The following is a 25,547-nucleotide window of genomic DNA, read 5'->3' as shown; positions in this document are numbered from 1 at the left end:
CAATCTTGGTGTTCTCTGGCAAATGCCAAACGTCCTGCACGGTGTTGGGCTGTAGGCACAACCCCCAGCTGTGGACGTCGGGCCCTCATACCACCCTCATGGAGTCTGTTTCTGACCGTTTGAGCAGACACATGCACATTTGTGGCCTGCTGGAGGTAATTTTGCAGGGCTCTGGCAGTGCTCCTCCTGCTCCTCCTTGCACAAAGGCGGAGGTAGCGGTCCTGCTGCTGGGTTGTTGCCCTCCTACGGCCTCCTCCACGTCTCCTGATGTACTGGCCTGTCTCCTGGTAGTGCCTCCATGCTCTGGACACTACGCTGACAGACACAGCAAACCTTCTTGCCACAGCTCGCATTGATGTTCCATCCTGGATGAGCTGCACTACCTGAGCCACTTGTGTGGGTTGTAGACTCCGTCTCATGCTACCACTAGAGTGAAAGCACCACCAGCATTCAAAAGTGACCAAAACATCAGCCAGGAAGCATAGGAACTGAGAAGTGGTCTGTGGTCACCACCTGCAGAACCACTCCTTTATTGGGGGTGTCTTGCTAATTGCCTATAATTTCCACCTGTTGTCTATTCCATTTGCACAACAGCATGTGAAATGTATTGTCAATCAGTGTTGCTTCCTAAGTGGACAGTTTGATTTCACAGAAGTGTGATTGACTTAGAGTTACATTGTGTTGTTTAAGTGTTCTCTTTATTTTTTTGAGCAGTGTATGTACTTTTTACTGACACCCATACGTTTTTCATGACACCCAAAAGTACTCATTACATTTTAAATGCATAGCAGGACAGAAAATGGTCCAATTCACACACTTATCAAGAGAACATCCCTGGTCATCCCTACTGCCTCTGATCTGGTAACTCACTAAACACAAATGCTTTGTTTGTAAATTATGTCAGTGTTAGTGTGCCCCTGGTTATCCGTAAATATATATATATATATTTTTTAAATGGTACCGTCTGGTTCGCTTAATATAAGGAATGTACTTTTAATACTTACATACGTTTTAGCAATTACATTTACTTTTGATACTTAAGTATATTTAAAACCAAATTATTTTACTCAAGTACTACTTTACTGGGTGACTTTCTCTTTTACTTGAGCCATTTTCTATTAAGGTATCTATACTTTTACAAGTATGACATTTGGGCATTTTTTCCACCAATGGCTATGTCAAATCAAAATCAGTCCAATTTCCTACCAGTGTGAAAACTTGAAAATAGCCTACTTCACGGTCAACAGTGACAGCGCTGATCGTATCAGACTTCTAACCGTTGTTTGACGAAGTAGATTTGGTCAACAAACATGTCTAGCACTTTATCCACATAATTGCTATTATGTAACTTATCAGTTAAAGGTTTGAGGTTATGAGGTTGAGGTAATGAGGTTATAACGTTAGTTAATGAAATACACGTATAAAGGTCACTCAAAGTGCACTATACAATAATTATATAATATAATTTATAAACGCATTGAGGCTACACCATTTCTAGCCTAGGCAGCTCGAGCACTCTGGGCTTCGTGGGCTACAACATTTCTATACATGCTTATGCTATTAGACAACTTTCAAAATCTATTTTATATTTTAATATGATGTTTCAAATAAGTGTATGTATATCTTAATGTTAGTTCACGAAAAGCATTTTATTTATTCTACTTTTTTGCTACGGCGGCTATAGGCCAGTACCTCCTGTTGTTGGAACACGTCAGTGTATTTCCCCAGGCCCAGCTTGCTGAACAGCTCCGGCAGGTCCGACCCTTTGAGAGAGGACTGGAGACTGCAGCCGTTGCTCCCGGTGACCGAGGAGATACAGTCCATGTAGTTACTGCTGCTCAGATAGTGCTCCGCAGCTGTCAGTCAGAAGCAGTCACAGGAAGATGAGACAAGTCAATGACGTTTAAAAAAATAATAATACAAAATAAAAACTTTTACCCCCTTTTTGTGGTATCCAATTGGTAGTTACAGTCTTGTCTCATCGCTGCAACTCCCGTACGGACTCGGGAGAGGCGAGAGGTCGAGAGCCATGCGTCCTCCGAAACACAACCCAACCCAACCAAGCCGCACTGTTTCTTCACACAATGCCCACATCGAGGTTAACACCAATGTGTCAGAGGAAACACCATACACCTGGCAACCGTGTCAGCGTGCATGCACCCGACCCGCCACAGGAGTCGCTAGAGCATGATGGGACCAGGACATACCTGCCAGCCAAACCCTCCCCTAACCTGGATGGCGCTGGGCCAATGGGTCTCCTGGTCGAGGCTGTCTGCGACAGAGCCTGGACTCGAACCAGGTTCTCTAGTGGCACAGCTAGCAACTGCGATGCAGTGCCTTAGACCACTACCCCACTCAGGAGCCCCAGACAGTCAATATTAAAGAAGATTTTCATAGACAGTTATCATTGTAAAAAAAAAAAAAGATTAATTCAACATAAAATAAACCCTTACGCATCTTGCTGCTGAAACGTTGTTGTGACTGAGACATTTGTATCTATTAAAGCTAAAGTATGCCATTTGATTGTCTTTAATGTGTGCAATACAAGCCAAGATACTGTAGAATAAATGTGTGTTTCTTTACAGCATTACCAGTAATGATTGGCTTTGATGATAACAAATAATTTGATACAAGGATAAGAACATGAGTTGGAAATGAACAGACGTATCTGGTCTCTTCAACTTTGCTAAGTGCAGGTGTGTAGGAGGAAGGAACACTTAAACACATCTACTCCCACACACTTATACACATTTTAATGAACAAGGCAATCTTCACACAGCATCTGCTGTTCAAGGTTAGACTTTGTTCCCTTTCTTTCTTACGTCATCATCATAACTTTCTCATCAACACTTTTGAGAGAGTTGACTGAGTGGGTGTGTTGATTTTCTTCCCTTTCTCTTTCTTCTCCTTTTGATTTCATAAAAAAAAAAAAGTTCAGACAAATATCTGCTGGGTAGCTCACCAGATTTGTTCTGCTTCCTCTTGGGACTGCTAACAGACGCTGGGAATTCGGCGTGGTTGACAAGACTGTTCCCAACCCCGTTCCTGTCCCTCCAGTTGTCAGAATCACTGCCGTTGCCCACACCCTCTCTGCTGCCGGAGCGGGACAGGGACAGGGGGGAGCCCTGGGGGAGAGAAGGGGGATATCAGATCCTACTGATAGATACATGGGCTGCAGTTATAAGCTCTCAGTAATGGTTCAATTCAGTTAACTTTTTTTGCTTTACAGATTTATCTTTTTTTTATTTGTATTCATTATGATGTTTCATATTAGTCTTCACATAAGCTTTTATATCAGGTATGTTAGTAAAAACACATTCTCTTCAACAGTTGAGTGCTCCATTTGTGTTTACCTCATAGTCAGAGTTTACCTCGTAGGTGGTACTCATTGTGGGTTTGTAAGAAACATGGTTGGCCCTGCGCAGCTCCTTGATGGTCTCCGCTGGCATGGACTTGGAAAAACCCAGACCACTCCACGTGTTAGTTGGTGTCCGTACCTCAGTCACAACAGGCTTCTTCAACATAGCTGGACACAAGACACAGATAAAACCTCTGTTACCAGAAAGGTCTGAAAAAAATTAACACAGTATCCCTTGAGACTAGACAGGAACTGCCCGAAAGATTGACACTTACCCTTGGTTGCTAACAGCTTTTTCTGTTCATATTCAAGTGCCTGAAACGGAGAGGAAGGTCAGTGTCAGTTTTCCTACCTGTCAAATTCACTTGAGCCATCCGCTGATGTGTGAGCGCGTGTATGTGAGAGAGAGAAGTGGAGTTGGAATACCTCTAGTTGTACCTGCATGTTGGCAAAGGAGGAATGTGGAGCCAAGCGGATCCTGTCCCTTTCGTTCTGCTGTGCTGCCCTCTCTGCTGCCCTCTCTGCTGCCCGCTCACTGCCCGGCGCCCTCTTATCCGTCACAGGGCCGTCTGAAGCACTCGACTCTGGGTCTGACAGGAGGCAGTCTGAGCTGTGGGGGGGGGACAACAGAGAGCTACGATCATATTAGAAAAACAGCAAGGTACAAACCCCGTCACAACAGAGAAGCTTTCAGCACAGACAAGACATACAGGACAGTCTATTTACTATTATTTTCTTACCAACCAAACAAACATATTTTATAAAGGCCTTTGTATACCAGCAGTTGTCACAAAGTTCTTTAATTTTCTATTCTATGAATGTATGGGAGTCATACCCAGTGAACCGGAATGAGTTCTAGTCGTATTGTCGTACCCTTTAGGCATAGGAATGAAAGAGTGAGGACTTCTATAGTCTTACTGTAGCTCTGGACAGACATACTGGAGATGGGAGTTCTTGGTCCCCTGGAGGAGCTCCACCGCATGCCGTTTCCCTGACGTCTTACAGGAAGCCAGCATCTGTTTTAGCTCGTTCCCATTGGCTGAGTGAGATGGGCTTCTGGGCATGCCCACTTCCACAAAGGTGTCAGAGCCTGGCAGAGAGAAAGTAAAAGAGCATATGTGAAGAAACAGTAACGTGGGATATTATATTCCTTCCTTCGTGAGTTAATGAAGTTAGTTAATAGGCTATATATCTGACTGTATGTGCTATTATACTCTTTACATTCTTGTATCATCCCTGTGCTTGATAACCAAGTTTTTGTTCTTCCAAAGCAACCTTTTCTTTCGAGTGCCTTGTTGCTCAGCTTTCCAACGTCTGTCATGTATATATTTCAGTACATTGTTTGCACCTGTAAGTCACTCTGCATGATGGCTTGAGCGTGACTAAATGTAGCTGCTAAAACGTACAGTTGGCCCCGGTGTTAATAAAAAACAGAAGCAGTCTAATGAAGGAGCTTTTCTCTTAATTTCCCACTCTTCCAGGCAGTAACCCGGCCTGCAGAATAGGATCTGTGTGTGTGAGAGTGTAGGCTTCCTCGATATGCTTTTATTCGATTGTTTCTCCCTGGGCTTGATGGTTACGGGGAGCAGAGCCAGTTGGAACAGGATGGAGAACACAGGAGGAGGTCAGGGAGAGGAAACAGTTACTACTGTGACCAGCCAGGCTGGAGGCGGAGGCTAGGGAGCCCACTGAGCTCCAGTTCCAACAACACGGGAATGTGAGGAGCGTGAGAGCTAGGCTACACTCAAACCACACATGTTAGAGACGCCGGAAATTAGGGACCTCAACCACTGGAATTACCAGCCATCAATGTCACCCTGCTGCAACCTTAGAAAAGTTGTTTGAGAATAGGGACTGGACCGCATATTGATCTACGTATAAGAACAAGACAAATATATTGTGGTAAAAATTCACTTACAGGTAATAAGGCCAAATACCAAGGCTGTCTTTTGAGTATTATAAACCTTTTTGAAGTATAGCTACAAGAGTTACACATTTCCTTGTTGTCTGTAGGTGCGGTGTGTACGTGTTACCTTCGTCTTGGTTGGACTTGCTGGAGCGGGGTTCTGACTGGTTGTGTACGCTGGCCTCCTGAACTGAGTCACACTGGTTGGGGTTCAGAACTGTGTCTGCCAGAGATGCACTGGACATCCTTCCATAGACTGAGCCAGGGTGCTGCGCGCACACACACACACACACACACACACACACACACACACACACACACACACTGTAGCCCTATAAAGAATACTCACTATAGGCAAGGTATACATACATTCAATGTAACAGTTAGTCAATATGTGTCTATAAAAATCAGCCACCTTTACATGTCCATTCATGGTACAGGGGCCTTTGGAGCAGTCAGGGACTCCGTTGGTCTGCTTGTCGATCGGGGCGAGGCCGGGGGGAGGGGAGGGAGTGTTTTGGGTGTACCCCTTGACCCCAGAGAGCAGGATACTGCTCAGAGTGGCCTGGGCTACAGGGTGCATCATCAACTGAGACGAGAAGCCTGGACACACAAGGGAGGAAATTCCTTGGTGTTATCGTAACACTTTCATCATATCAATCCCTTCTAGCTTTTTGTGATCAAGGTGAGACCTCAAGGTGTGAGCGATTGTGCACCAGCCAACTGTAACTTACCTTGTGTGCTGGTGAGAGAGCTGGGCCACAGTGAGGGGGAGGGAGACGGGGGGTTCTGCAGGGGGCTCATGGAAGAGTTCAGACTGTTGAGGACAGAGTTTGGAGCCGGGGAGCTACTGAGGGAATGGGGCGCTGACGGCCCCAGGAGGCCTGGAGGAGAGAAATACACAGTATAAGACTGTGTCTCGTTACAGTATCACTCTACAATTCATTTCTTCCCACACCAGTAATAGATATTATTACATACTACCACCATCACTCATCAAATCCTTTCATATCAGTGGTCAGGATTGAAATAAGAGAGAGACATTTGAGAGAACTGGGCCTTTGACAAATATAACTCAACACAGTCAATAACTTAATGCTAAACTATGCTACTTTCAACCCAAACATATCAAAGCAGACTGAAACAGGTTTGTGGGTTTGACAAACGGCTCATTTGACTCCAGAAATAAGGCTTGGATTTCTCTGGCAGGCTGAGCTGTAATCTGATGGAGAGGGATGTAGTAATTAACTACAGGCCGAGCTGTGGAGGCCCATATCTTACCCATGGGCCTTTGGGTTCATACTGTACACCCCAGGAAGAGATGGCTTAAGCAGGACAATCATTCACACTGTCAATATGGTCAGTTTCCAGACATAAACACAACAGTTTATCCCATGATACAGAACTCCTGATTCATTCTGTTGTAAAGGGGTTTGTCTCTTATTTATTATTGTAATTTTGTTTCCTTTCACAAGATAACAATAAAGTTGGATTACATATTACACTCAAGCCTCTTTTTCAATCCCTGATCTATAAACGTGTGTGGAAAAGGGCCTTGGGTTGACCTGGTTCATTTTCTTAAAGAACTCTCATAATGGTGTAAGAGGCTGATGTAAAGAGAACTCCATTACCCAGACTGCTCAGCCCCAGGCCAGCTGAGGCCAGGATGTCCAGGCCGACGGGACAGATGAGAGTGGGGGAGGGGCCGATGGTTGAGGGGGACAGGGCTGATGAAACTCCGTTGCTCTCCAGACCCAGCAGAAACTTCCGGGCCTCGTACATGTTCACTGCATTCCGCTCCACACTCTTTACGATCACAGACTGGGAAAGAGAGAGTGGAAGAAAGAGAGAGACGGAGGAAAAAAGAGAAAATGAAATGGCAGGTTGTTGTCAGCATGAAATGCACTTCAGCAACATAATTAATTGTTTCTTTAATGGAATGAACAGTGGAATCAAAAAGGGATTAGTAAAATGTCAAAACATAATTTTTTATAAAGTGGTTCATTTCAATTCACGTGTGAGAAAGCTTAAGGGAGTTTGGAAAGGATATTCAACTTTCTCCAGTTCCAGCATTACCATTAAGAGTGCTTAGAAAACAGCGAGGAATAAAGAATGAACATGCACACAAATCATTTCTGTGGCCCTAAACTTGCCAAAGTTGGTCCTGCCAAATCGAGTCCAGTCACGATTTTTCTGTCTCCACACCCTCCTTTATGGAGTAGCCAAATAGCCAGAAGCAAAGCGGTGTTTGGATTAGTAGTGTCACCTCGTTAAAGAAGAGAGGTCTGGGTAGGGCTGCGTTTACACTGGAACCACACCACCGTTCCCCACTGGCCTGTCTGGGTTTGGGCATCATGCCGGGCACACTGAGGAAAGGGCACCTGGCGACGGTGGTTAGGCTGGGGCCCAGCAAATTTGATCTGCCTACTATATTGTTTGGATTTATGACGCAAGGAGCTTTGTAGTTAGGTAGGGCTGGGAATTGCCAAGGACCTCACGATACGATATTATCACAATACTTAGGTGCCGATACAATATGTATTGTGATTCGTTACGGTGATTTGTTGTTCCAAACATATTGCTCACCATATGTCTGCTTCAGAAAGATGAGAGAGCCATGAGAAAATGAGTTTTGACCAGTCAGGGAAATAAAAGTGCTGAAAACATGTTGGCTCACTATCGCTACACTCGCATTAACATCTGCTAACCATGTGTATGTGACAAATAAAAATTTGATTTGATTTATTTAAAAAGAAGATGAGAACAAGCTATAAGATGAAAAATACCAGAGTCTTAGAGTCAAATATCAATATATTGTCCAAAAATATATTTTTCCAGCACTATAGTCAGGGCCAGGAGAAAAACCTTGGATCTTAGCTGTAAGCATTACCCTGGTAAAGTAGCTTCCTGGATTTGTGTTAAGGCCACTGTGTAACATACTAGATGTCCATGTTTTAGCGTGGTACCTTGCTGGGCTGCTTTGGTTTGGGCTTGATGCTGATGAAGACATCCAGCTGCTCCATCAGAGCGGTGATATACTGGGGCTCCACCTCGATGTCCTCTTTAATGTCAAACATCAGCACCAGCGGTAGACAGCCCTGTGGAACACACACATCATCATCATCATCATCATCATCATCATCATCACATTCCATGAAACAGACCCTTGTTACAGAACTAACACTCATAGAATACAACAGGGACATTTTTTTCTGACCAGACATTTCAATTAAGAAAGAAGGCTCAGTTGAAAAACCACTACTTGAGAAATTCCAAAACAATTGACCAAAAAAGCCTGTTTTGCATGATCCCACCACAACCTCATTCCTACGTTATATTCATCTGAGCGATAGAGAGGCCTTCCCATTGTGTGTAATTAAACTAGTTGGGCCAAGCTGGTGGTGACAAGCTGGGGCCGGAGCTGTAATTTACAGTCCGATGGTCTAAACACGGCTCTCTGTGGGGGAGGCTCATCTCCTCGTCAAATGACTCGGTTCTCCCAAGGCAGACCAGAAGGGCCTCTTCTTGTGTGTCCCATGTCCAGACAAAAAAAGTTATGTTTACAAAAAGACTTCTGCATTTTTCAAGAGTCTTTGGGCAAAACTGCCACAGACAAAGGACATCAACACTAGCATAGCTGCCTTATATTATGATTCATGTTACATTAAGCAGGATGCCAAAATCTTTAAATGTAATGTCTTTGACATCTTGCTCAGCAAATGCTTTTACCCAAAGACAATTAAATGAATAACATTTTACCAAGACACCCACATAGCTGAAAGGGTCTTGGTCAGGGTCAGAACACAATAAAACTCTTATCCAACAGAAATCTATATGCAGGGTCATTCTCCAAAAGAAACAAGGCAATTACTTAATCTATACAAACCAAGCATGGACACATACCATGAGGTACTGGCGCGCCACGCAGACAGACTCGATGATTCCCTGGATGTAAACAGTAGATTTCTTCTGGGGGCTGTTGGGGTCGGGGAAGTGGATCTGGGCTCCTGTCCTCTGGGTGATGTGCTTGATGTTGCTGCCGTTGCGGCCCATCATGAAGAGGTGGTGCTGGGGGGCGATGTCCAGGTGGGTACTGACTGAGATGGCACTGGCCAGGCTGCCCGCCAGGTGCTCCAGCAATATGGCAGTGCCTCTCTGGGATGAGATGAAAATCAATCAATAAATATATCAATACAATCAGTCAATCTGCAGAATCTAGCAATATTTAGATTAGTATTTTCTTACAGTGTGCAGACAATAGCAAAGGCTAGCTTTTTCAAACAGAAATTTGCATCCTGTCGCTCTAACTCCAAAAAGTTTTGGGACACTAAAGTCCATGGAGAATAAGAGCACCTCCTCCCAGCAGCCCACTGCACTGAGGCTAGGAAACACTGTCACCATCGATAAATCCACGATAATCGAGAATTTCAATAAGCATTTCTCTACGGCTGGCTATGCTTTCCTCCTGGCTACCCCAACCCCGGCCAACAGCTTCGCACCCCCTGCAGCTACTTGCCCAAGCCTCACCAGCTTCTCCTACACCCAAATCCAGATAGCAGATGTTCTGAAAGAGCTGCAAAACCTGGACCTGTACAAATCAGCTGAGCTTGACAATCTGGACCCTCTCCAAAAGTATCCGCCGCCATTGTTGCAAACCCTTTTACCAGTCTGTTCAACCTCTCTTTGTATCGTCCAAGATCCCTAAAGATTGAAAAGCTGCTGCGGTCATCCCCCCCTTCAAAGGGGGTGGCACTAGACCCAAACTGTTATAGATCTATATCCATCCTGACCTGCCTTTCTAAAGTATTCGAAAGCCAAGTTAATAAACAGATCACTGACCATTTCGAATCCCACCGTACCTTCTCCACTGTGCAATCCGGTTTTCGAGCTGGTCACGGGTGCACCTCAGCCACTCTCAAGGTACTAAACGATATCATAACCGCCATCAATAAAAGACAGTACTGTGCAGCTGATCTTGCCAAGGCTTTCACTCTGTCAATCACCACATTCTTATCGGCAGACTCAACAGTCTTGGTTTCTCAAATGACTGCCTCGCCTGGTTCACCAACTACTTCTCAGACAGAGTTCAGTGTGTCAAATCGGAGGGCCTGTTGTCCGGACCTCTGGCAGTCTCTATGGGGGTATCACAGGGTTCAATTCTCGGGCCGACTCTTTTCTCTGTATACATCAACGATGTCGCTCTTGCTGCGGGTGATTCCCTGATCCACCTCTACGCAGACGACACCATTCTGTATACATCTGGCCCTTCTTTGGACACTGTGTTAACTAACCTCCAAACGAGCTTCAATGCCATACAACTCTCCTTCAGTGGCCTCCAACTGCTCTTAAATGCCAAATACCTCCTAGGTGTCTTGCTAGACTGTAAACTCTCCTTCCAGACTCATATTAAACATGTCCAATCCAAAATTAAATCTAGAATCGGCTTCCTATTTTGCAACAAAGCCTCCTTCACCCACGCCGCCAAACATACCCTCGTAAAACTGACTATCCTACCGATCCTCGACTTCAGCGATGTCATTTACAAAATAGCTTCCAATACTCTACTCAGCAAACTGGATGCAGTCTATCACAGTGCCATCCGTTTTGTCACCAAAGCCCCTTATACCACCCACCACTGTGACCTGTATGCTCTAGTCGGCTGGCCCTGGGTACATATTCGTCGCCAGACCCACTGGCTCCAGGTCATCTATAAGTCTATGCTAGGTAAAGCTTCACCTTATCTCAGCTCACTGGTCACGATAACACCCACCCGTAGCATGCGCTCCAGCAGGTATATCTCACTGGTCTTCCCAAAGCCAACACCTCTTTGGCCACCTTTCCTTACAGTTCTCTGCTGCCAATGACTGGAACGAATTGCAAAAATCTCTGAAGCTGGAGATATTTCCCTCACTAACTTTAGACATCAGCTATCTGAGTAGCTAACTGATTGCTGCAGCTGTATATAGCCCATCTGTAAATAGCCTACCCAATCTACCTACCTCATCCCCATATTGTTTTTATTTACTTTTCTGCTCTTTTGCCAGTATTTCTACTTGCACATCACCATCTGCTCATCTATCACTCCAGTGTTAATTTGCTAAATTGTAATTACTTTGCTACTATGGCCTATTCATTGCCTTACCTCCTCATGCCATGCCTCATTGCACACACTGTATAAAGACTTTATTTTTGTCCTATTGTGTTATTGACTGTACGCCTGTTTATTCCATGTGTAACTCTGTGTTGTTGTTTGTCGCACTGCTTTGCCTTATCTTGGCCAGGTCGCAGTTGTAAATGAGGTGTATAAAGGTGAAATATATTTTTTTAAATGTCCAGGCACTCTGTTCAAAGGAGCTAGCAAAGGTCAGCGACTGTGTGGACAGCACTCTCAACTAAAGTTACCGACTGGGTCAAGGGAAAACACAGTAAAAAATGAGATTCATTTTGCACATCCAAATATGGCAAAAGTGCAGGAAGAAAAACCAATGAAAAGAGTGTTCACTCTCAGCTAGTGAACCAACAACATTTCAACCATAGTTTACATCACAGTAAACCACTGTTTTTCAATGCCACCTGGCAGCCAACAGAATGGTCTGATTCTAGGCCTTCGCAAACAATCATTGGATGAATTAGAAGGCCTTCTGATGGAACTCCAGCCTGAGGCCAGCACAGTAATCTACAGTGGCTTTGGCAGACCCCTTTTACAGAGCAAGGTCTCTCACTACATAGCATACATACTCCCCCCAAAACCCCAGCCCCAATCTGGCCAGCATCCCAAGTTAAACTGACCCCGTCCACTAACTCCCCTAGGCTGGGTTGTACTGATGGCCAGAGTGCGGGTGGGTCAGTGTTAGGTGGGGGGTGGGGGTGTTGGGTTGAGTGATGAGAAAGGCTCCAGAGCACCAGCCACAGCTCTGAGACCCAGGGGAGAAGGGGAGAGGAAGAGGGAGCTCCAGACAACTTATATTAGACATTTACTTGCTCATGGGCTAGAGAACAGTGCTTGGTTTTAAAGGCAACAGTACTGTAATTCCCACTAGGGAGCTGACCAAGCAACCCTCTGGTCACAGCAGTCCACTTCTCGAACCACTAGGCCCCAACCCCTGCTGTTCACTAAGTACTGTGGTATGTTGGTGGGTAGATGTGAGGGGTGTTGCTGGGCCTCACCTTGACGGAACTAGAGTTGTTCTGGGAGCCGCGGACCACTCCGGTGGTCCCATAGAGACGTGTGGGGGGCTTGAAGGAGACGGTGAGGTTGTATGTCTGGGAGATGTGCTGCACTGTGGGGGAGCCTGGGTCAGGCTGCACGATGGCTGGCAGCTCAAACGACAGAACCAGAGGGAGCAGCTCCTGAGAATGATAAAGATTAATAGACCAAGAGAAAGAGTGTGTGAGAGAAAGGGCGAGAGAGAGCGAAATACATGCAGTCAATGGTGTAAAGTAAATAAGTAAAAATACTACTTATGTTGTTTTTTGGAGGGATCTGTAGTTTACTATTTATATTTTGGACAACTTTTACCCCACTACATTCCTAAAGAAAATATGCACTTTTTACTCCCATACATTTTCCCTGGCACCAAAAAGTACTAGTTTGGAATGCTCAGGTAGGACAGGGTTGGCATGTACACATCTACACAGACATTACATGTCCCACTTCAGCCGGGAGTGGCCAAACATGGCATAGAAATGTTTTAACTCAATAAAACCACTGACTGCTGTCTATCACAATGGGTTCAACTGTGCCAGTACTCAGTAGGGACCGGAGGCGTTAGGCCCTTCATCACACACATGCTACAGCAGACTTCCATTGGGAGCTGATTAAACATACAGTACAACACTGTAGTAGCAGATCATGTCTGCTCCTAGACAGTCTGTTAATACTCAGACTGTGAATGTTAAGGTAAAGTCACTAAATAATACATCAAGTCAAGCCATCACAGAGAACAGAGACTAAAAGTGGACTCCATCACTCAAATCACAGCAGTCATTCAAACAGCCTAGATGGAGGCCAGGAGAATTTGCTGACAAGTTCATACATACACATAAGTCTACTCTTGTATGTGCGCACACACACACACACACACACACACACACACACACACACACACACACACACACACACACACACACACACACACACACACACACACACACACACACACACACACACACACACGGCAGACTTATCCAAACACTCAGTCTTGGGCAGTGCGCCATAGCTTAGGCTGCCAGAGAAGGACAAACAGCATGAATTACTCCGACCAAAGAAATGCACCCATGATTAATCCCATATGTTTCTGGGCCTAGTTTTATATCACGTTGCAGGAGTTCCACTGTAAAGTCAGAGCCAATGAGTATGGAAACACAGAGTGGACAAACAGAACGGCCCAACCAGGCGCTCTGAATCAAGAACAGCTTAGATAGAACTACCATCAACTTTTTAAAACAGGTCTTACAGCCAACTCTAAACTTAATATGTATTCAATCTGGAGGTGTGAACGAGTCAAGCAGACAAAAGGACAGAAAGGAAGACATTGCTTAAAGACTGTATAACGACTACACAAAGACTAAATACAGACAAAAGCGTTCATTATACACAATCAAGTTTAAGGGTACAACTCAATCTGAGTCTTCCCTTTAAAACAGCCAGAAGACCAACGTTCCGGGACAAACAAGGGATGTTCCACATCTGCACTACAGGGAAGGGAAAACCCATCCAATCCATTCAATCATTGTTTTGGTCCCAGGCAGAGACAGATGAGGCCACCCAGGATCATGTACTGTTAACCAAAACAGCAGAGGCTGCTCCGGAACAAACAAACTCTGAAAGGTCGTCTCTAAACCCTGCTGCTAGAGGATAGCGTATATCGAAGTGGCGACGATTCATTTATTTTCCTACATTTTTTATGGCAGCCAACATCAGTACGAAGCAGAGTAGGGTTTTTATTTGGGTGAAGGGGTAGAGGGTTGTTGGATGTTTGGGTTAATGGTAGCTGGGTAGGTGTTAATACCATATGTGGGTTGGCTGTACAGATGTTGTCATATGGTTGGGCAGTATGAAAATAATATGCCAAAAGGGTACAGGTGTGAATAGTTGTACTGAGTGGCATGAGTAAGGACAGGGTACAGGTTTGGGTAGTAGCTGGGCTGCTGTTTGGGGCGAGGGGTGCTAAGTGATTGGGTGGACTGGTATGGTTGCTAGGTGTTTGGCTTCGGGAGGCGAGGAGTCCTGCTTGGACTGACAGAAGCAGGCAGGATGTCAGAGGAAAGTGGTCTTTGATCCTCCCCACTCATCCGCTGGCTGCGTGTTCTTTGGAGGGTAGAACAGATCATGTGGCTATTACAGCTTATTTTATAAACCCCTTCCTACAACAACGGTACCCTAAAATGCTACTTCCAAATTCCATTTGTTAACTTTTTTTATCAAGGAAGTGCATGAACTGGGTTGCGCCCTGTTGTCTGTGAAAACACACTCTTTCGTGCACTCTCTCGCACTCAGCTTATTTGTCTTGGTCCACTCGGAGAGGGAGCACGTGCGTGCAAAGAATTGTGATGGCGGAGAAACAAGAGGAAGGTCTGGACCGCAGAGGCTCACACGAGTGGAATGGCCCTCCTTCCTCTGAGATGGATCAGGAGCTCTACCAAGCCAGACGCATTGTGTGCTGGGCTTGAACCGGTTGCTCTGTACCCTGTTCCACATGGTTTACGGCCAGAGCATTACCACAGAGTTCACAGGCTCCACAGCTAACACATGCAGTTAAAAGACAACTAAAGGATGACTATAGTGACACATGCTTACAATAACAGTTCTATAGCTCAGACCTCAGAGAGACCTCCATAGAAATGACATCCAACTTACTCTGATTTTGGATCGAGCTGCCTCTACCCCTCCTGGCTGGCCTGCAATGGACACCTGTTCAGATGGACAGACAGAAGTCATTGTTATAGTTTAGCTATTACCGTTACATCAAAACTGGAATATAAAGCCGTGAAAAGAGAACCTTAGGCAAAATGTCCATTTAGTCCCGTCATTCTCATTTCCTTTACATTTTTGTCATTTAGCAGACGCTCTTATCAGGTGACTTACAGTTAGTCCATTCATCTTAAGATAGCTAGGTGGGACAACCACATATCACAGGCATTGAAAGTCATTTTTTCCTCAGTAATGTAGCTGTCAGTAGAGTCAGAGCTAGAAGGAGGGGGAGGTGAAGTACAAGTGCTGGCTAGCTGTATAAACCCCCCCCCCCCCCCCCAAAAAAAATGTTGTTTTTCATCACAACCCGATCAGAATAACACCATAAAGAGGAAGGTGGTTTGGAGACTCTTACCATCTTTAAGAACCCAGACCCAGCCATTGCCTTTCATCACTTTACACCCTGACTGTGGGCCTGTGATTAAAATAATTATGACATAAATAAAATAAAAAAGATAAAAGCCTTTATTAGATATCCTGCCAGCGGATCGGTAATCTCTCTCTTCCTCTCTCCCTTTTTAAGCCCCTCATCGGTAACTCACCATAACGGCGCAAACCAGGCTTTGGCCGACAGAGCCATCACTCCGGACTAAATTTAAATCAGAACTTCAAAAACAAATTAAGCCCCAGTCTTTAAGACTAGCTGGTAACTAAAAAAAGAGAAAAATAATAAATGCCCATAGGAAAGAAATCAGAATAACTCGATCTACAGCAATACTTTAAGTGAACCACAAAAAATATTAAACACATAAGATACTTAATGAGTGACAACAACAATATATAAAAGGTAACTTTATCCCATTCCTTAACAATATCAAAGCAGATCTAATTAGATGGAATAATCTTCCCATAAATCTTACAGGTAGAATAAACCAACGTTTTCAGACTTATTCTCAGTAATACCAATCACCCCACTGAAGACATTCTTTAAAGAAGTATACTCGGTCATAACAAACTTTATATGGGCAAATAAAACTCACAGAATAAAAAGGAAAGTTTTACATCTTCCCAAGTCAGAGGGTGGTTTTAACCTTCCAGAATTGTATCAACTCGCCACCCAGAGCTTTAACTTGAGACATATTGTTAAATGCACTAAAGAGGAACAATGGGGTACATATTGAAGATGCACTAAAGAGGAACAATGGGGTACGTATTGAAGATGCACTAAAGAGGTACATATTGAAGATGCACATGCTGAATTTTTTCACGTCTATCTTCAAAGGATAAAGCTAAGAACATTAACAACCTCAATCCTTGGATAGCTTTTCAGAATTCTCTGATAAATTGGTCCACATTTAAAACTAAAGGCATAGAAACCGGAAATTACTTGGTAACAGGAAATACATTTATTAAAAAGCAATTTTTGACTGACCAATGTAGATATTTTCAAATACATTGCAACATAAAAGTTTAATATCACAACATTTATTTCAAAATCTTTTGTATATCCAAGCAATCTTGAGGGTATCCTATTTGAGTCAGAAAAGGATATTCATATGATAGGTAAGATATACAAAACCTTGCAGAGAGCCTATCCAACTGACATTCTGTTAGAAAACATAAACTATTGGAACAAAGTCTTAAAAAGAGCTACAAGATGGAGGGAATGTTGTAACATATCTAACCAAATTACAGTTAACAAAAATGTATGCTTAATCCAGTATAAACTACTGTAAAAATTCACAATTTCTACAGCACAACGGCAGAGTCACCTCTTAAGTGTAAAACTAACAATGATTCAATAATCCATGCCTTCTGGGAATGTTATAAAGTCCAAAAGTTATGGGCGGAGTTCGAAAGTTGGCTGTCAGAAGTATTACAATGTCAATATACTTTGAATCTGTCTGTCTGCATATTTTTAAAGACATGGCATATGAGGGGGCAGTGAGATACCCAATGGGTTGGAAAATACTTTTCCCCGAAAATCATCTTGAAAAAACGTTTGCTTAACTGGAAATCAACCAATCCTCCATCGTTAACAAAATGGAAAGGTCAAATGCGTTATTATCTAAATGTTGAAAGTGCTTGAGCGACGGAGAGAAACAAAATGGTGTAGTTTGAGGCAATGCGGGCGCTGAGGGAGTGAGGTGGTGGGTCTGGACAAGTGTGATTTTGTTGATCTTTGTGAGCGTTTGTATGCTGTCGTTTGTATGTTTTGTATTGTTAAAAAAATTATAATCATACAACAACAAATAAATTGGCAGCTTGCCTCCTGCAGAGGTGTATGTAAATCGTAATTACAGCTGGTTCCTACTGCTCGTCTATTCAATCCAGCCCAAACACACTCGCTTCCTATGGTGCAGCCAATCAAAACAGCAAATTACAACGGCTCTCTGCAACATGGCCACTGAATGCCACTCTAGCAACTAGCAAATGGGACATACTCAAAAACAGAACACGTCTCCTTCCTGAGCGGTATGACGGCTGCGTGGTCCCATGGTGTTTATACTTGTGTACTATTGTTTGTACAGATGAACGTGGTACCTTCAGGTATTTGGAAATTGCTCCCAAGGATGAACCAGACTTGTGGAGGTCTACAATTATTTTCTGAGTTCTTGGCTGATTTATTTTGATTTCCAATGATGTCAAGCAAAGAGGCACAGCGTTTGAAGGTAGGCCTTGAAATACATCCCCAGGTACACCTCCAATTGACTCAAATTATGTCAATCAGAAGCTTATTAAGCCATGACATAATTTTCTGGAATTTTCCAAGCTGTTTAAAAGGTACAGTCAACTTAGTGCATGTAAACTTCTGACCCACTGGAATGGTGATACTGTGAATTATAAGTGAAATATTCTGTCTGTAAACAATTGTTGGAAAATGACTTGTGTCATGCACAAAGTAGATCTCCTAACCGACTTGCCAAAACTATAGTTTGTTAACAAGAAATTTGTGGAGTAGTTGAAAAACAAGTTTTAATGACTCCAACCGAAGTGTATGTAAACTTCTGACTTCAACTGTATACCAGTTCTATGTGGTTAAAAAAAGTAAATACAGCCTGTGCAAACAGAGAAGCCATGACAGTCCCACACAAATGTGGTTGGTGATGGCACAGCACATTAACTAGTATTCAGTCTATCAGATCCAGTATACATTGTTCATTGTACATATACGGTGGTATCGCTCTCTGTACCTGGTTGCTCTTCTCCGCCTGGTTGTTGCGGTTGGAGTCTGGGAAGTGGATGTGGCAGCCCGTGTCCTCCATCACCTTCTTGATGTTGTTGCCTCCCTTGCCGATGACGTGGGAGTGCTCTGTGTGGGACACGTCCATCTTAAGGGTTACCCTGTTACTCTGCTGGGGAAAGGAAGGAGGCGGAGACACTCTTCTTAAGCATGGCCTGCCAGACAATGTTCACTTAATAGTGAATGATATGATAGAAATCTAACATGCGTAAATATTCAATTCTATACCAACATATGACTGTAATCCATGACAATATTGTGAATATTGACACAGCTTAAATATTGGGGCTCCCGAGTGGCACAGTGGTCTAAGGCAATGAATCTGAATCTCAGTGATTGAGGCATCACTACAGACACACTGGTTCGAATCCAGGCTGTATCACAACCGGACGTGATTGGGAGTCCCATAGGGCCACGCACAATTGGCCCAGCGTCGTCCGGGTTTGACAGGTGTAGGCCATAATTGTAATTACTAATTTGTTCTTAACTGACTTGCCTAGTTAAATAAAGGTTACATAAAAAATTACAAATATATTGACATAGCTTGAATGCTCCTCGGCTAATAAGCTAACGGGCCAGAACAAAACTAGACTATCAGTCTATAATAGTAGAATGACTTTGAAGACAAATATAATGCATCACTTCCACCCACGGCTCTGGTACAACACCACTGCCAGGCAGATGGGTCCACCACGAGAAGCTAATGCTCCACTTAAAGGCATGAGGAATATAACCAATCACATCCAATTACATGGAGCTAAAGCAGATAAGCCTAAAAGTATGTTGTTTACAAATGTTGTTTAAAAAAAGTTTCACTTGACAAATCCATTGATATTAATGCCAGCTAATAATAGTTGTTTCATATTCAACTCATTGGGGTGCAATATGTAGCCGATCATGTGGTGACCATGTGCTAGAGGTCTTCACGGGTCCTAAAAGTTGGACCTGTTCCGAAACGGACCTGGGGCTTTCTCACCCGGACCCTATATGCATACATTTATTTAAAAAATATAGAGACCCGTTCCGAACAGACCCAAGGACAAGTAGGCCCATTCCGTAAAGACCTGGTTGGATCCAGACCCGGTCCGATCCAAGTGAAGGAAGCAAGGAAGTCAAGGAAGTCATTTAAGCTACTTTATTAACCAGAGCTGATACAGAGTGAGAGGAGGGAGGGAGAGGTGCCACTCTTATTTTATTTTTATTTAACCTTTATTTAACCAGGAAGGGCTCATTGAGATTAAAATCTCTTTTTCAAGAGCACCCTGGCCAAGATAGGCAGCACCAAGTCATTACAAAAAAATTAGACAGACAGACAACATGAAAAACTACAAGTAATCTAGTAAAAACCATTGAATTCACAAGAGTATAAAACAGCAAATTAAAAACATTGACAGGTCAGGGAATCAGGCTCAAAATCCTTCATCAGTGATTTAAAAACACAAATCGGGACAAGTTCTTCCAGTTTAAAATACTTTTGTAAGGTGTTCCAAGACGATGGCGCAGAGGACATAAAAGCCCCTTTTCCAAATTCAGTTCAGACATTTGGTTAGCAGGATCAAGCCCAGCGAACGAATAGAGTACCCACCACCCAGCTCTAGCTGGCGGGGAGGGGCTGTACTGTAAGCGAGTGACACGGAGCAGAGAGGGAGAGACCGCAACCAACCAAGCTGACTCGCGCTATAGTAGACTAATAACTGCCATGGCTAGGTTATTTATCATCAAATATGATTACGTATTATCGGTCGACTGCATCAAACCAGAAGCTAGTTAAGCTAGCTAACGTTAGCTAGCTAGGCTAATTGAAGCTGCAGTGCATACGCTCTCTCATCCTACAGTTACGAATATTAACTCCACTTAGAATATTCTCCCTCCCTCCCTTCAGGACAAGTCAGTGTGCAGAGAAAATACTTTGGCGTGTTATGATAAAACTCGCCCACAGGGGGTGCTATGGTGTGCCCATTTTGGGATGAGGATGTTTGTTGCCATAGAGACAAGACTTGCACCATGCTAAACCATTACACACTCAGGAAATTAAGCACTGGCCACCTTGCTGGCAAATCATATTACAAGTCTGAGATTCTCAAATTGAAGAGGAAGCAAACCAAGGCTTTCTAGAGCATGAAATAAGACACTTATTGGATCCATCTGTGTCTACCATCCTCTAGTTGATCATTTAGGGAGGTCAGTGTTGGTGTTGCCATGACAACAAAACAAAAACCTTTCCATCATTCATACATACATACCTTTGTGTCGAGGACTGACATGATTCGGTCTTTGGCTTCCCTCACGTTGTCTCTCTTTCCACAAACCTTAATGTGCGGATCTGGAGAGAGAGAGCGAGGGGAGAGGTTCAGAGAGAGAACAAAAAGAGACAAAGAGAAAATGGTGGAGAGATCAAGATCTCAAGAAGAGACTATTTGAACACCTTTTCCCAAGCCTATGAGTTGATGGGATCCGTTGTGACATCAGATAAAGCACTACCGTAAATGCTCCTTTCAGATGTGATGACTCTCATTCTAGGCTCTTACACAGCAATGTTGTATCACTATCAGTCAGACAGTACTGGATACAAAGACAGAATAATGACCCCTTAAATTAGCCCTGAGATAAAGGCAATCCCATGTGTTTCACTTCCTTCCTACAAACCTCATCCAGTCGATCAGTGCCAAAGGCGTAACACTGTTCCTCTGTCTGTCTGGTTAAATAAATTAAATCCTCCTCCAGTTGTCAAACACCAAGGTTGTGTCCTTTGAGTCAAGCTAAACTAAATACTACCTAAACGGCTACACGTGTCTACTACATCACAACTGTTCAGTTCAAAAACTGCAGAGAAAATGTAAAATATCTGCACATCATAATAGATTATCTGGGCAAATATGTCAATTATTTGAGTAAAGTGCACTTGTAGAGACCCTCTCAGCTCTTGTACAGCAATTCACAACATAAATACACAGTGCTGCTAATGCTTATGGCTGTCGAGTCCATCTGGGCATGCAGCGAGCCAGCTCCTAGGAGCCCCCCCTTTCTTGACTGTACGGAGGGGCAGGATGTCAGTTAAGCGCCTTCCAGGAACCCCCCTCCCCACACACTCAACCCAAATAGCTCCGATTGACTTTGTATACTCCTACAGAAGAAAATATTTATGTTCAGAGTTTGTTTACAGACACTTTATAAAACCCATTGACATTGGTTGGGTTTAGAGATTTTAGAGGTAATGAGCAGGGAAATGCAGGTAAAGCCGTATAATGTAGAACAGAAGAGTTCATCCAAATGTAAACTATTAATGAAACCATCATTCAAATAAACAGAACAGTCCGTTATTGTATCCTGTGCTGTATAGGCTGGACACCACATCAAAGCTCCAATTACACAACCAAACAGAAACTCTCCATAGAGTCACAAAACAAAAACTAAGAGGAAAGCACATGAACTGGCCCTGGGCCCTACTGAGGAGAGATCTGGGTTGGCTAGGCTCTGGAATGCTGCTGCAGGGAAGTGTTTAGGAGCCTCAGTGTTCCATTTTTTAAATGGGCCTGGGGAGGGATTGTGGGAGCAGTGGAAGGCCGTGTGGATCTCGTCAGTGCGACATGGGACCTCCGTGGCCTCAACGCTGAAGCAAGATCACAGAAGAGTGAAAAGAAAAATGCTGTGAGACAAAAAAACGAAACAAAAACAACCCAAACGCCTCAAGTCCACATTGGGTTACATCAAGATAGGAGTGGGCGCAGTCAGACAGAAAAACAAAGGAAAAACACAGCAGTATTAGAGGTGACTGACACAGCTTTGGTTCAAGGAAACATTCCAAACACACAGCTGTGACAAGAGACTGAAGTCCACATCTACTTCCCCTGGTGGATCTCACCAGCAGAGGGCGTGTTGGCCTTCCACTGGCCTAACCTGCACATCTGGTACTCATTAGTGGGGCAAAATGAGTTTTGCTATGTGTGACGTTGAACACCCACACATTTTTTAAGTGAGCGGTGTGTACTCATATGATTGACTGTGGAACACCTTAAGTGTTAATTTGGCACACAAAACACCTAGAAAAGCAAAAATATGGCAATACAGCTAAAAAGAAAAGTCTTGGTAGTTGACACTTGACAAAAAAAAATAACAATTTGACCCCTGCTTACTGGCAAATACTTTTTTCCAACATGGGCTTACACCCTGAAGTACCACACATACGCTCAGAATTAAAGTAAATTTGGATCTAGGTACCTCTTTAAAAACATCTGCAAAATGACTGAAAGACGAAGAAAGATTGATGAAAGAATGGCGGCTGAACAAACATAAAAAGTTGGAAGTCGAGTTCAGGTTATTGGTCTTGCTGCTGTGCCGATTTCCCGAAAAGCAAAACATTTTCCAAATGATTCCAGCGTGTAAAGAGTGCCTGCCTTGACCGAATGCCATGAACTTGGACTACTTGCACAAAAGATAAATACAGTGCCTTCGGAAAGTATTCAGACCCCTTGAATTTTTACACATTTTGCTACGTTACAGCCTTATTCCAGAATGTATTAAATTGTTTTTTCCCCCTCAATCTACACACAATACCCATAATGACAAAGCAAAGAGGTTGAGAAATTCGTGCACATTTGTTTTTACACATAAAAACTGAAATATTACATTTACATATGTATTCAGACTCTTTACTCAGTACTTTGTTGAAGCACCTTTGGCAGCGATTACAACATCAAGTCTTATTGGGTATGATGCTACAAGCTTGGCACATCTGTATTTGGGGAGTTTCTCCCATTCTTCTCTGCAGATCCTCTCAATCTCTGTCAGGTTGGATGGGGAGCGTTGCTGCACAGCTATTTTCAGGTCTCTCCAGAGATGTTCGATCGGGTTCAAGTCCGAGCTCTGGCTGGACCACTCAAGGACATAAAGAGTCCCGAAGCCACTCCTGCGTTGTCTTGGCCGTGTGCTTAGGGTCATTGTACTGTTGGAAGGTGAACCTTCACCGCAGTCTGAGGTCCTGAGCGCTCTGGAGCATGTTTTCATCAAGGATCTCTCTGTACTTTGCTCCGTTCATCTTTGCCTCGATCCTGACTAGTCTCCCAGTCCCTGCCGCTGAAAAACATCCCCACAGCATGATGCTGCCACCACCACGCTTCACCGTAGGGATGGTGCCTGGTTTCCTCCAGACGTGACGCTTGGCATTCAGGCCAAAGAATTCAATCTTGGTTTCAACAGACCAGAGAATCTTGTTTCTCATGGTCTGAGAGTCTTTAGGTGACTTTTGGCAAACTCCAAGCAGGCTGTTATGTGCCTTTTACTGAGGAGTGGCTTCCGTCTGGCCGCTCTACCATAAAGACCTGATTGGTGGAGTGTTGCAGAGATGGTTGTCATTTTGGAATGGTCGCCCATCTCCACAGAGGAACTCCGGAGCTCTGGTCACCTCCGGTCACCTCCCTGACCAAGGCCCTTCTCTCCCGATTTCTCAGTTTGGCAGGGCGGCCAGCTCTGGGAAGAGCCTTGGTGTTTCCAAACTTCTTCCATTTAAGAATGATGAAGGCCACTGTGTTTTTGGGGACCATCAATGCTGCATAATATTTTTGGCACCCTTCCCCAGTTCTGTGCCTCGACATAATCCTGTCTCGGAGCTCTACGGACAATTCCATCGACCTCACGGGCTTGGTTTTTGCTCTGACATGCACTGTCAACTGTGGGACCTTATCTAGACAGGTTTGTGCCTTTCCATATCATGTCCAATCAATTAAATTTACCACAGGTGGACTCCAATCAAGTTGTAGAAACATCAAGGATGATTAATGGAAACAAGATGCACCTGAGCTCAATTACAAGTCTCAGGGGTCAAAGGGTCTGAATACTTATGTAAATAAGTATACATTTGCAAAAATATTACAACAAATGTAAAAAACTATTTTCAGCCTCCCGGGTGGCACAGTGGTTAAGGTGTGCCATCAGAGTCCCTGGGTTCGCGCCCAGGCTCTGTCGTAACCGGCCGTGACCGGGAGGTCCGTGGGGCGACGCACAATTGGCCTAGCGTCGCCCGGGTTAGGGAGGGATTGGTCGGTAGGGATCTCCTTGTCTCATCACGCACCAGCGACTCCTGTGGCGGGCCGGGCGCAGTGCGCGCTAGCCAAGGTTGCCAGGTGCACGGTGTAGCCTCCGACACATTGGTGCGGCTGGCTTCCGGGTTGGATGCGCGCTGTGTTAAGAAGCAGTACGGCTGGTTGGGTTGTGTATCGGAGGACGCATGACATTCAGCCTTCGTCTCTCCCGAGCCCGTACGGGAGTTGTAGCAATGAGACAAGATAGTAGCAACTACAACAATTGGATACCACGAAATTGGGGAGAAAAAAGGGGTAAAATTAAAATAAAAAAATATATATATTTTCGCTTCGTCATTATGGGGTATTTTGTGTAGATTGCTGAGGATTTATTTAATCCATTTTAAAATAAGGCTTTAAAATAACAAAATGTGGAAAAAGTCAAGAGGATTGCTGGCACTGTATGTCCAACCTCTCCAATGTTGATTGGAATAGAATAAAGCCCTACATACATTTCTAACATGTTGCCTGTGATCACTGTCAGAACTGAAGAGGCAGGACACAAATATGTTTTCCTAAAAACTTTACGTGCGAGCACAGCCATAGGCCACTTCAACACTACTAACCCAACACTGATGTTGGGTGACGTTTAACTGCCCAACTTCATAATGAGTAGGCCAAATGAAATATTTTCCTTGATCACGAGGCTCGATCTGACCTTCTACAGTAGGCGCTGTTGATATGTTCTACCGTTCTTTTATATTGACAAACTTGTGACGTCTTTCATAAAAAAATGTTTTACATGTGTATATTAAAAGGTGTAAGTCACCACTCTGTGGCTGTGTGTCGAGAGTAGTGATAAAGACCAAAATAGGGTTTAAAAAAGCCTACCCATGAAGGAAGTCTTCCATTGTCATGCAAGGATGTATTTAATTAACTGATAGGTTATATTGCATATTCAGAACAGAAAGTGTATCGGTCAAATGGGAAACAACCAAGTATAAAATAATGTGAAAACCAAACAAACAGTTAAACAATAAAATGCTGTCAATTCAAAACATATCCTAAGATGGATAGTCAGAGCATTTCCTACTGGTCATACATATAAA

The 25,547-nt window shown here is 43.8% G+C and overlaps 1 protein-coding gene across 23 annotated transcripts in view; it reads right to left on the bottom strand.

Annotated features, from left to right (window-relative positions):
* LOC110529720 (protein bicaudal C homolog 1) overlaps window positions 1-25,547 on the bottom strand; it is a 73,312-nt gene that overhangs the window by 6,722 nt on the left and 41,043 nt on the right. For 2 of the 23 annotated variants that reach the window (XM_021612224.3, XM_090241365.1), the window contains exons 4-19: window positions 20,665-20,744; window positions 18,372-18,533; window positions 15,124-15,177; window positions 12,432-12,614; window positions 9,168-9,419; window positions 8,231-8,362; window positions 6,896-7,085; window positions 5,999-6,148; window positions 5,680-5,867; window positions 5,392-5,533; window positions 4,277-4,448; window positions 3,785-3,968; window positions 3,634-3,673; window positions 3,354-3,526; window positions 2,963-3,125; window positions 1,693-1,856 (exon numbers count right to left, since the gene is read on the bottom strand). In XM_021612224.3, coding sequence (XP_021467899.1) covers window positions 1,693-1,856; window positions 2,963-3,125; window positions 3,354-3,526; window positions 3,634-3,673; window positions 3,785-3,968; window positions 4,277-4,448; window positions 5,392-5,533; window positions 5,680-5,867; window positions 5,999-6,148; window positions 6,896-7,085; window positions 8,231-8,362; window positions 9,168-9,419; window positions 12,432-12,614; window positions 15,124-15,177; window positions 18,372-18,533; window positions 20,665-20,744 — 2,429 coding nt within the window. The remainder of the gene's footprint in view (window positions 1-1,692; window positions 1,857-2,962; window positions 3,126-3,353; window positions 3,527-3,633; window positions 3,674-3,784; window positions 3,969-4,276; window positions 4,449-5,391; window positions 5,534-5,679; window positions 5,868-5,998; window positions 6,149-6,895; window positions 7,086-8,230; window positions 8,363-9,167; window positions 9,420-12,431; window positions 12,615-15,123; window positions 15,178-18,371; window positions 18,534-20,664; window positions 20,745-25,547) is intronic. The other 21 variants (XM_090241372.1, XM_090241413.1, XM_090241363.1 and 18 more) reach the window with 13 other exon arrangements.

This window comes from Oncorhynchus mykiss, chromosome 1, assembly GCF_057628025.1.
Source record: "Oncorhynchus mykiss isolate SJ-2025 chromosome 1, ASM5762802v1, whole genome shotgun sequence".
In the NCBI taxonomy this organism is placed as follows: Eukaryota; Metazoa; Chordata; class Actinopteri; order Salmoniformes; family Salmonidae; genus Oncorhynchus; species Oncorhynchus mykiss.
This window is presented reverse-complemented; position numbering and strand designations above follow the sequence as displayed.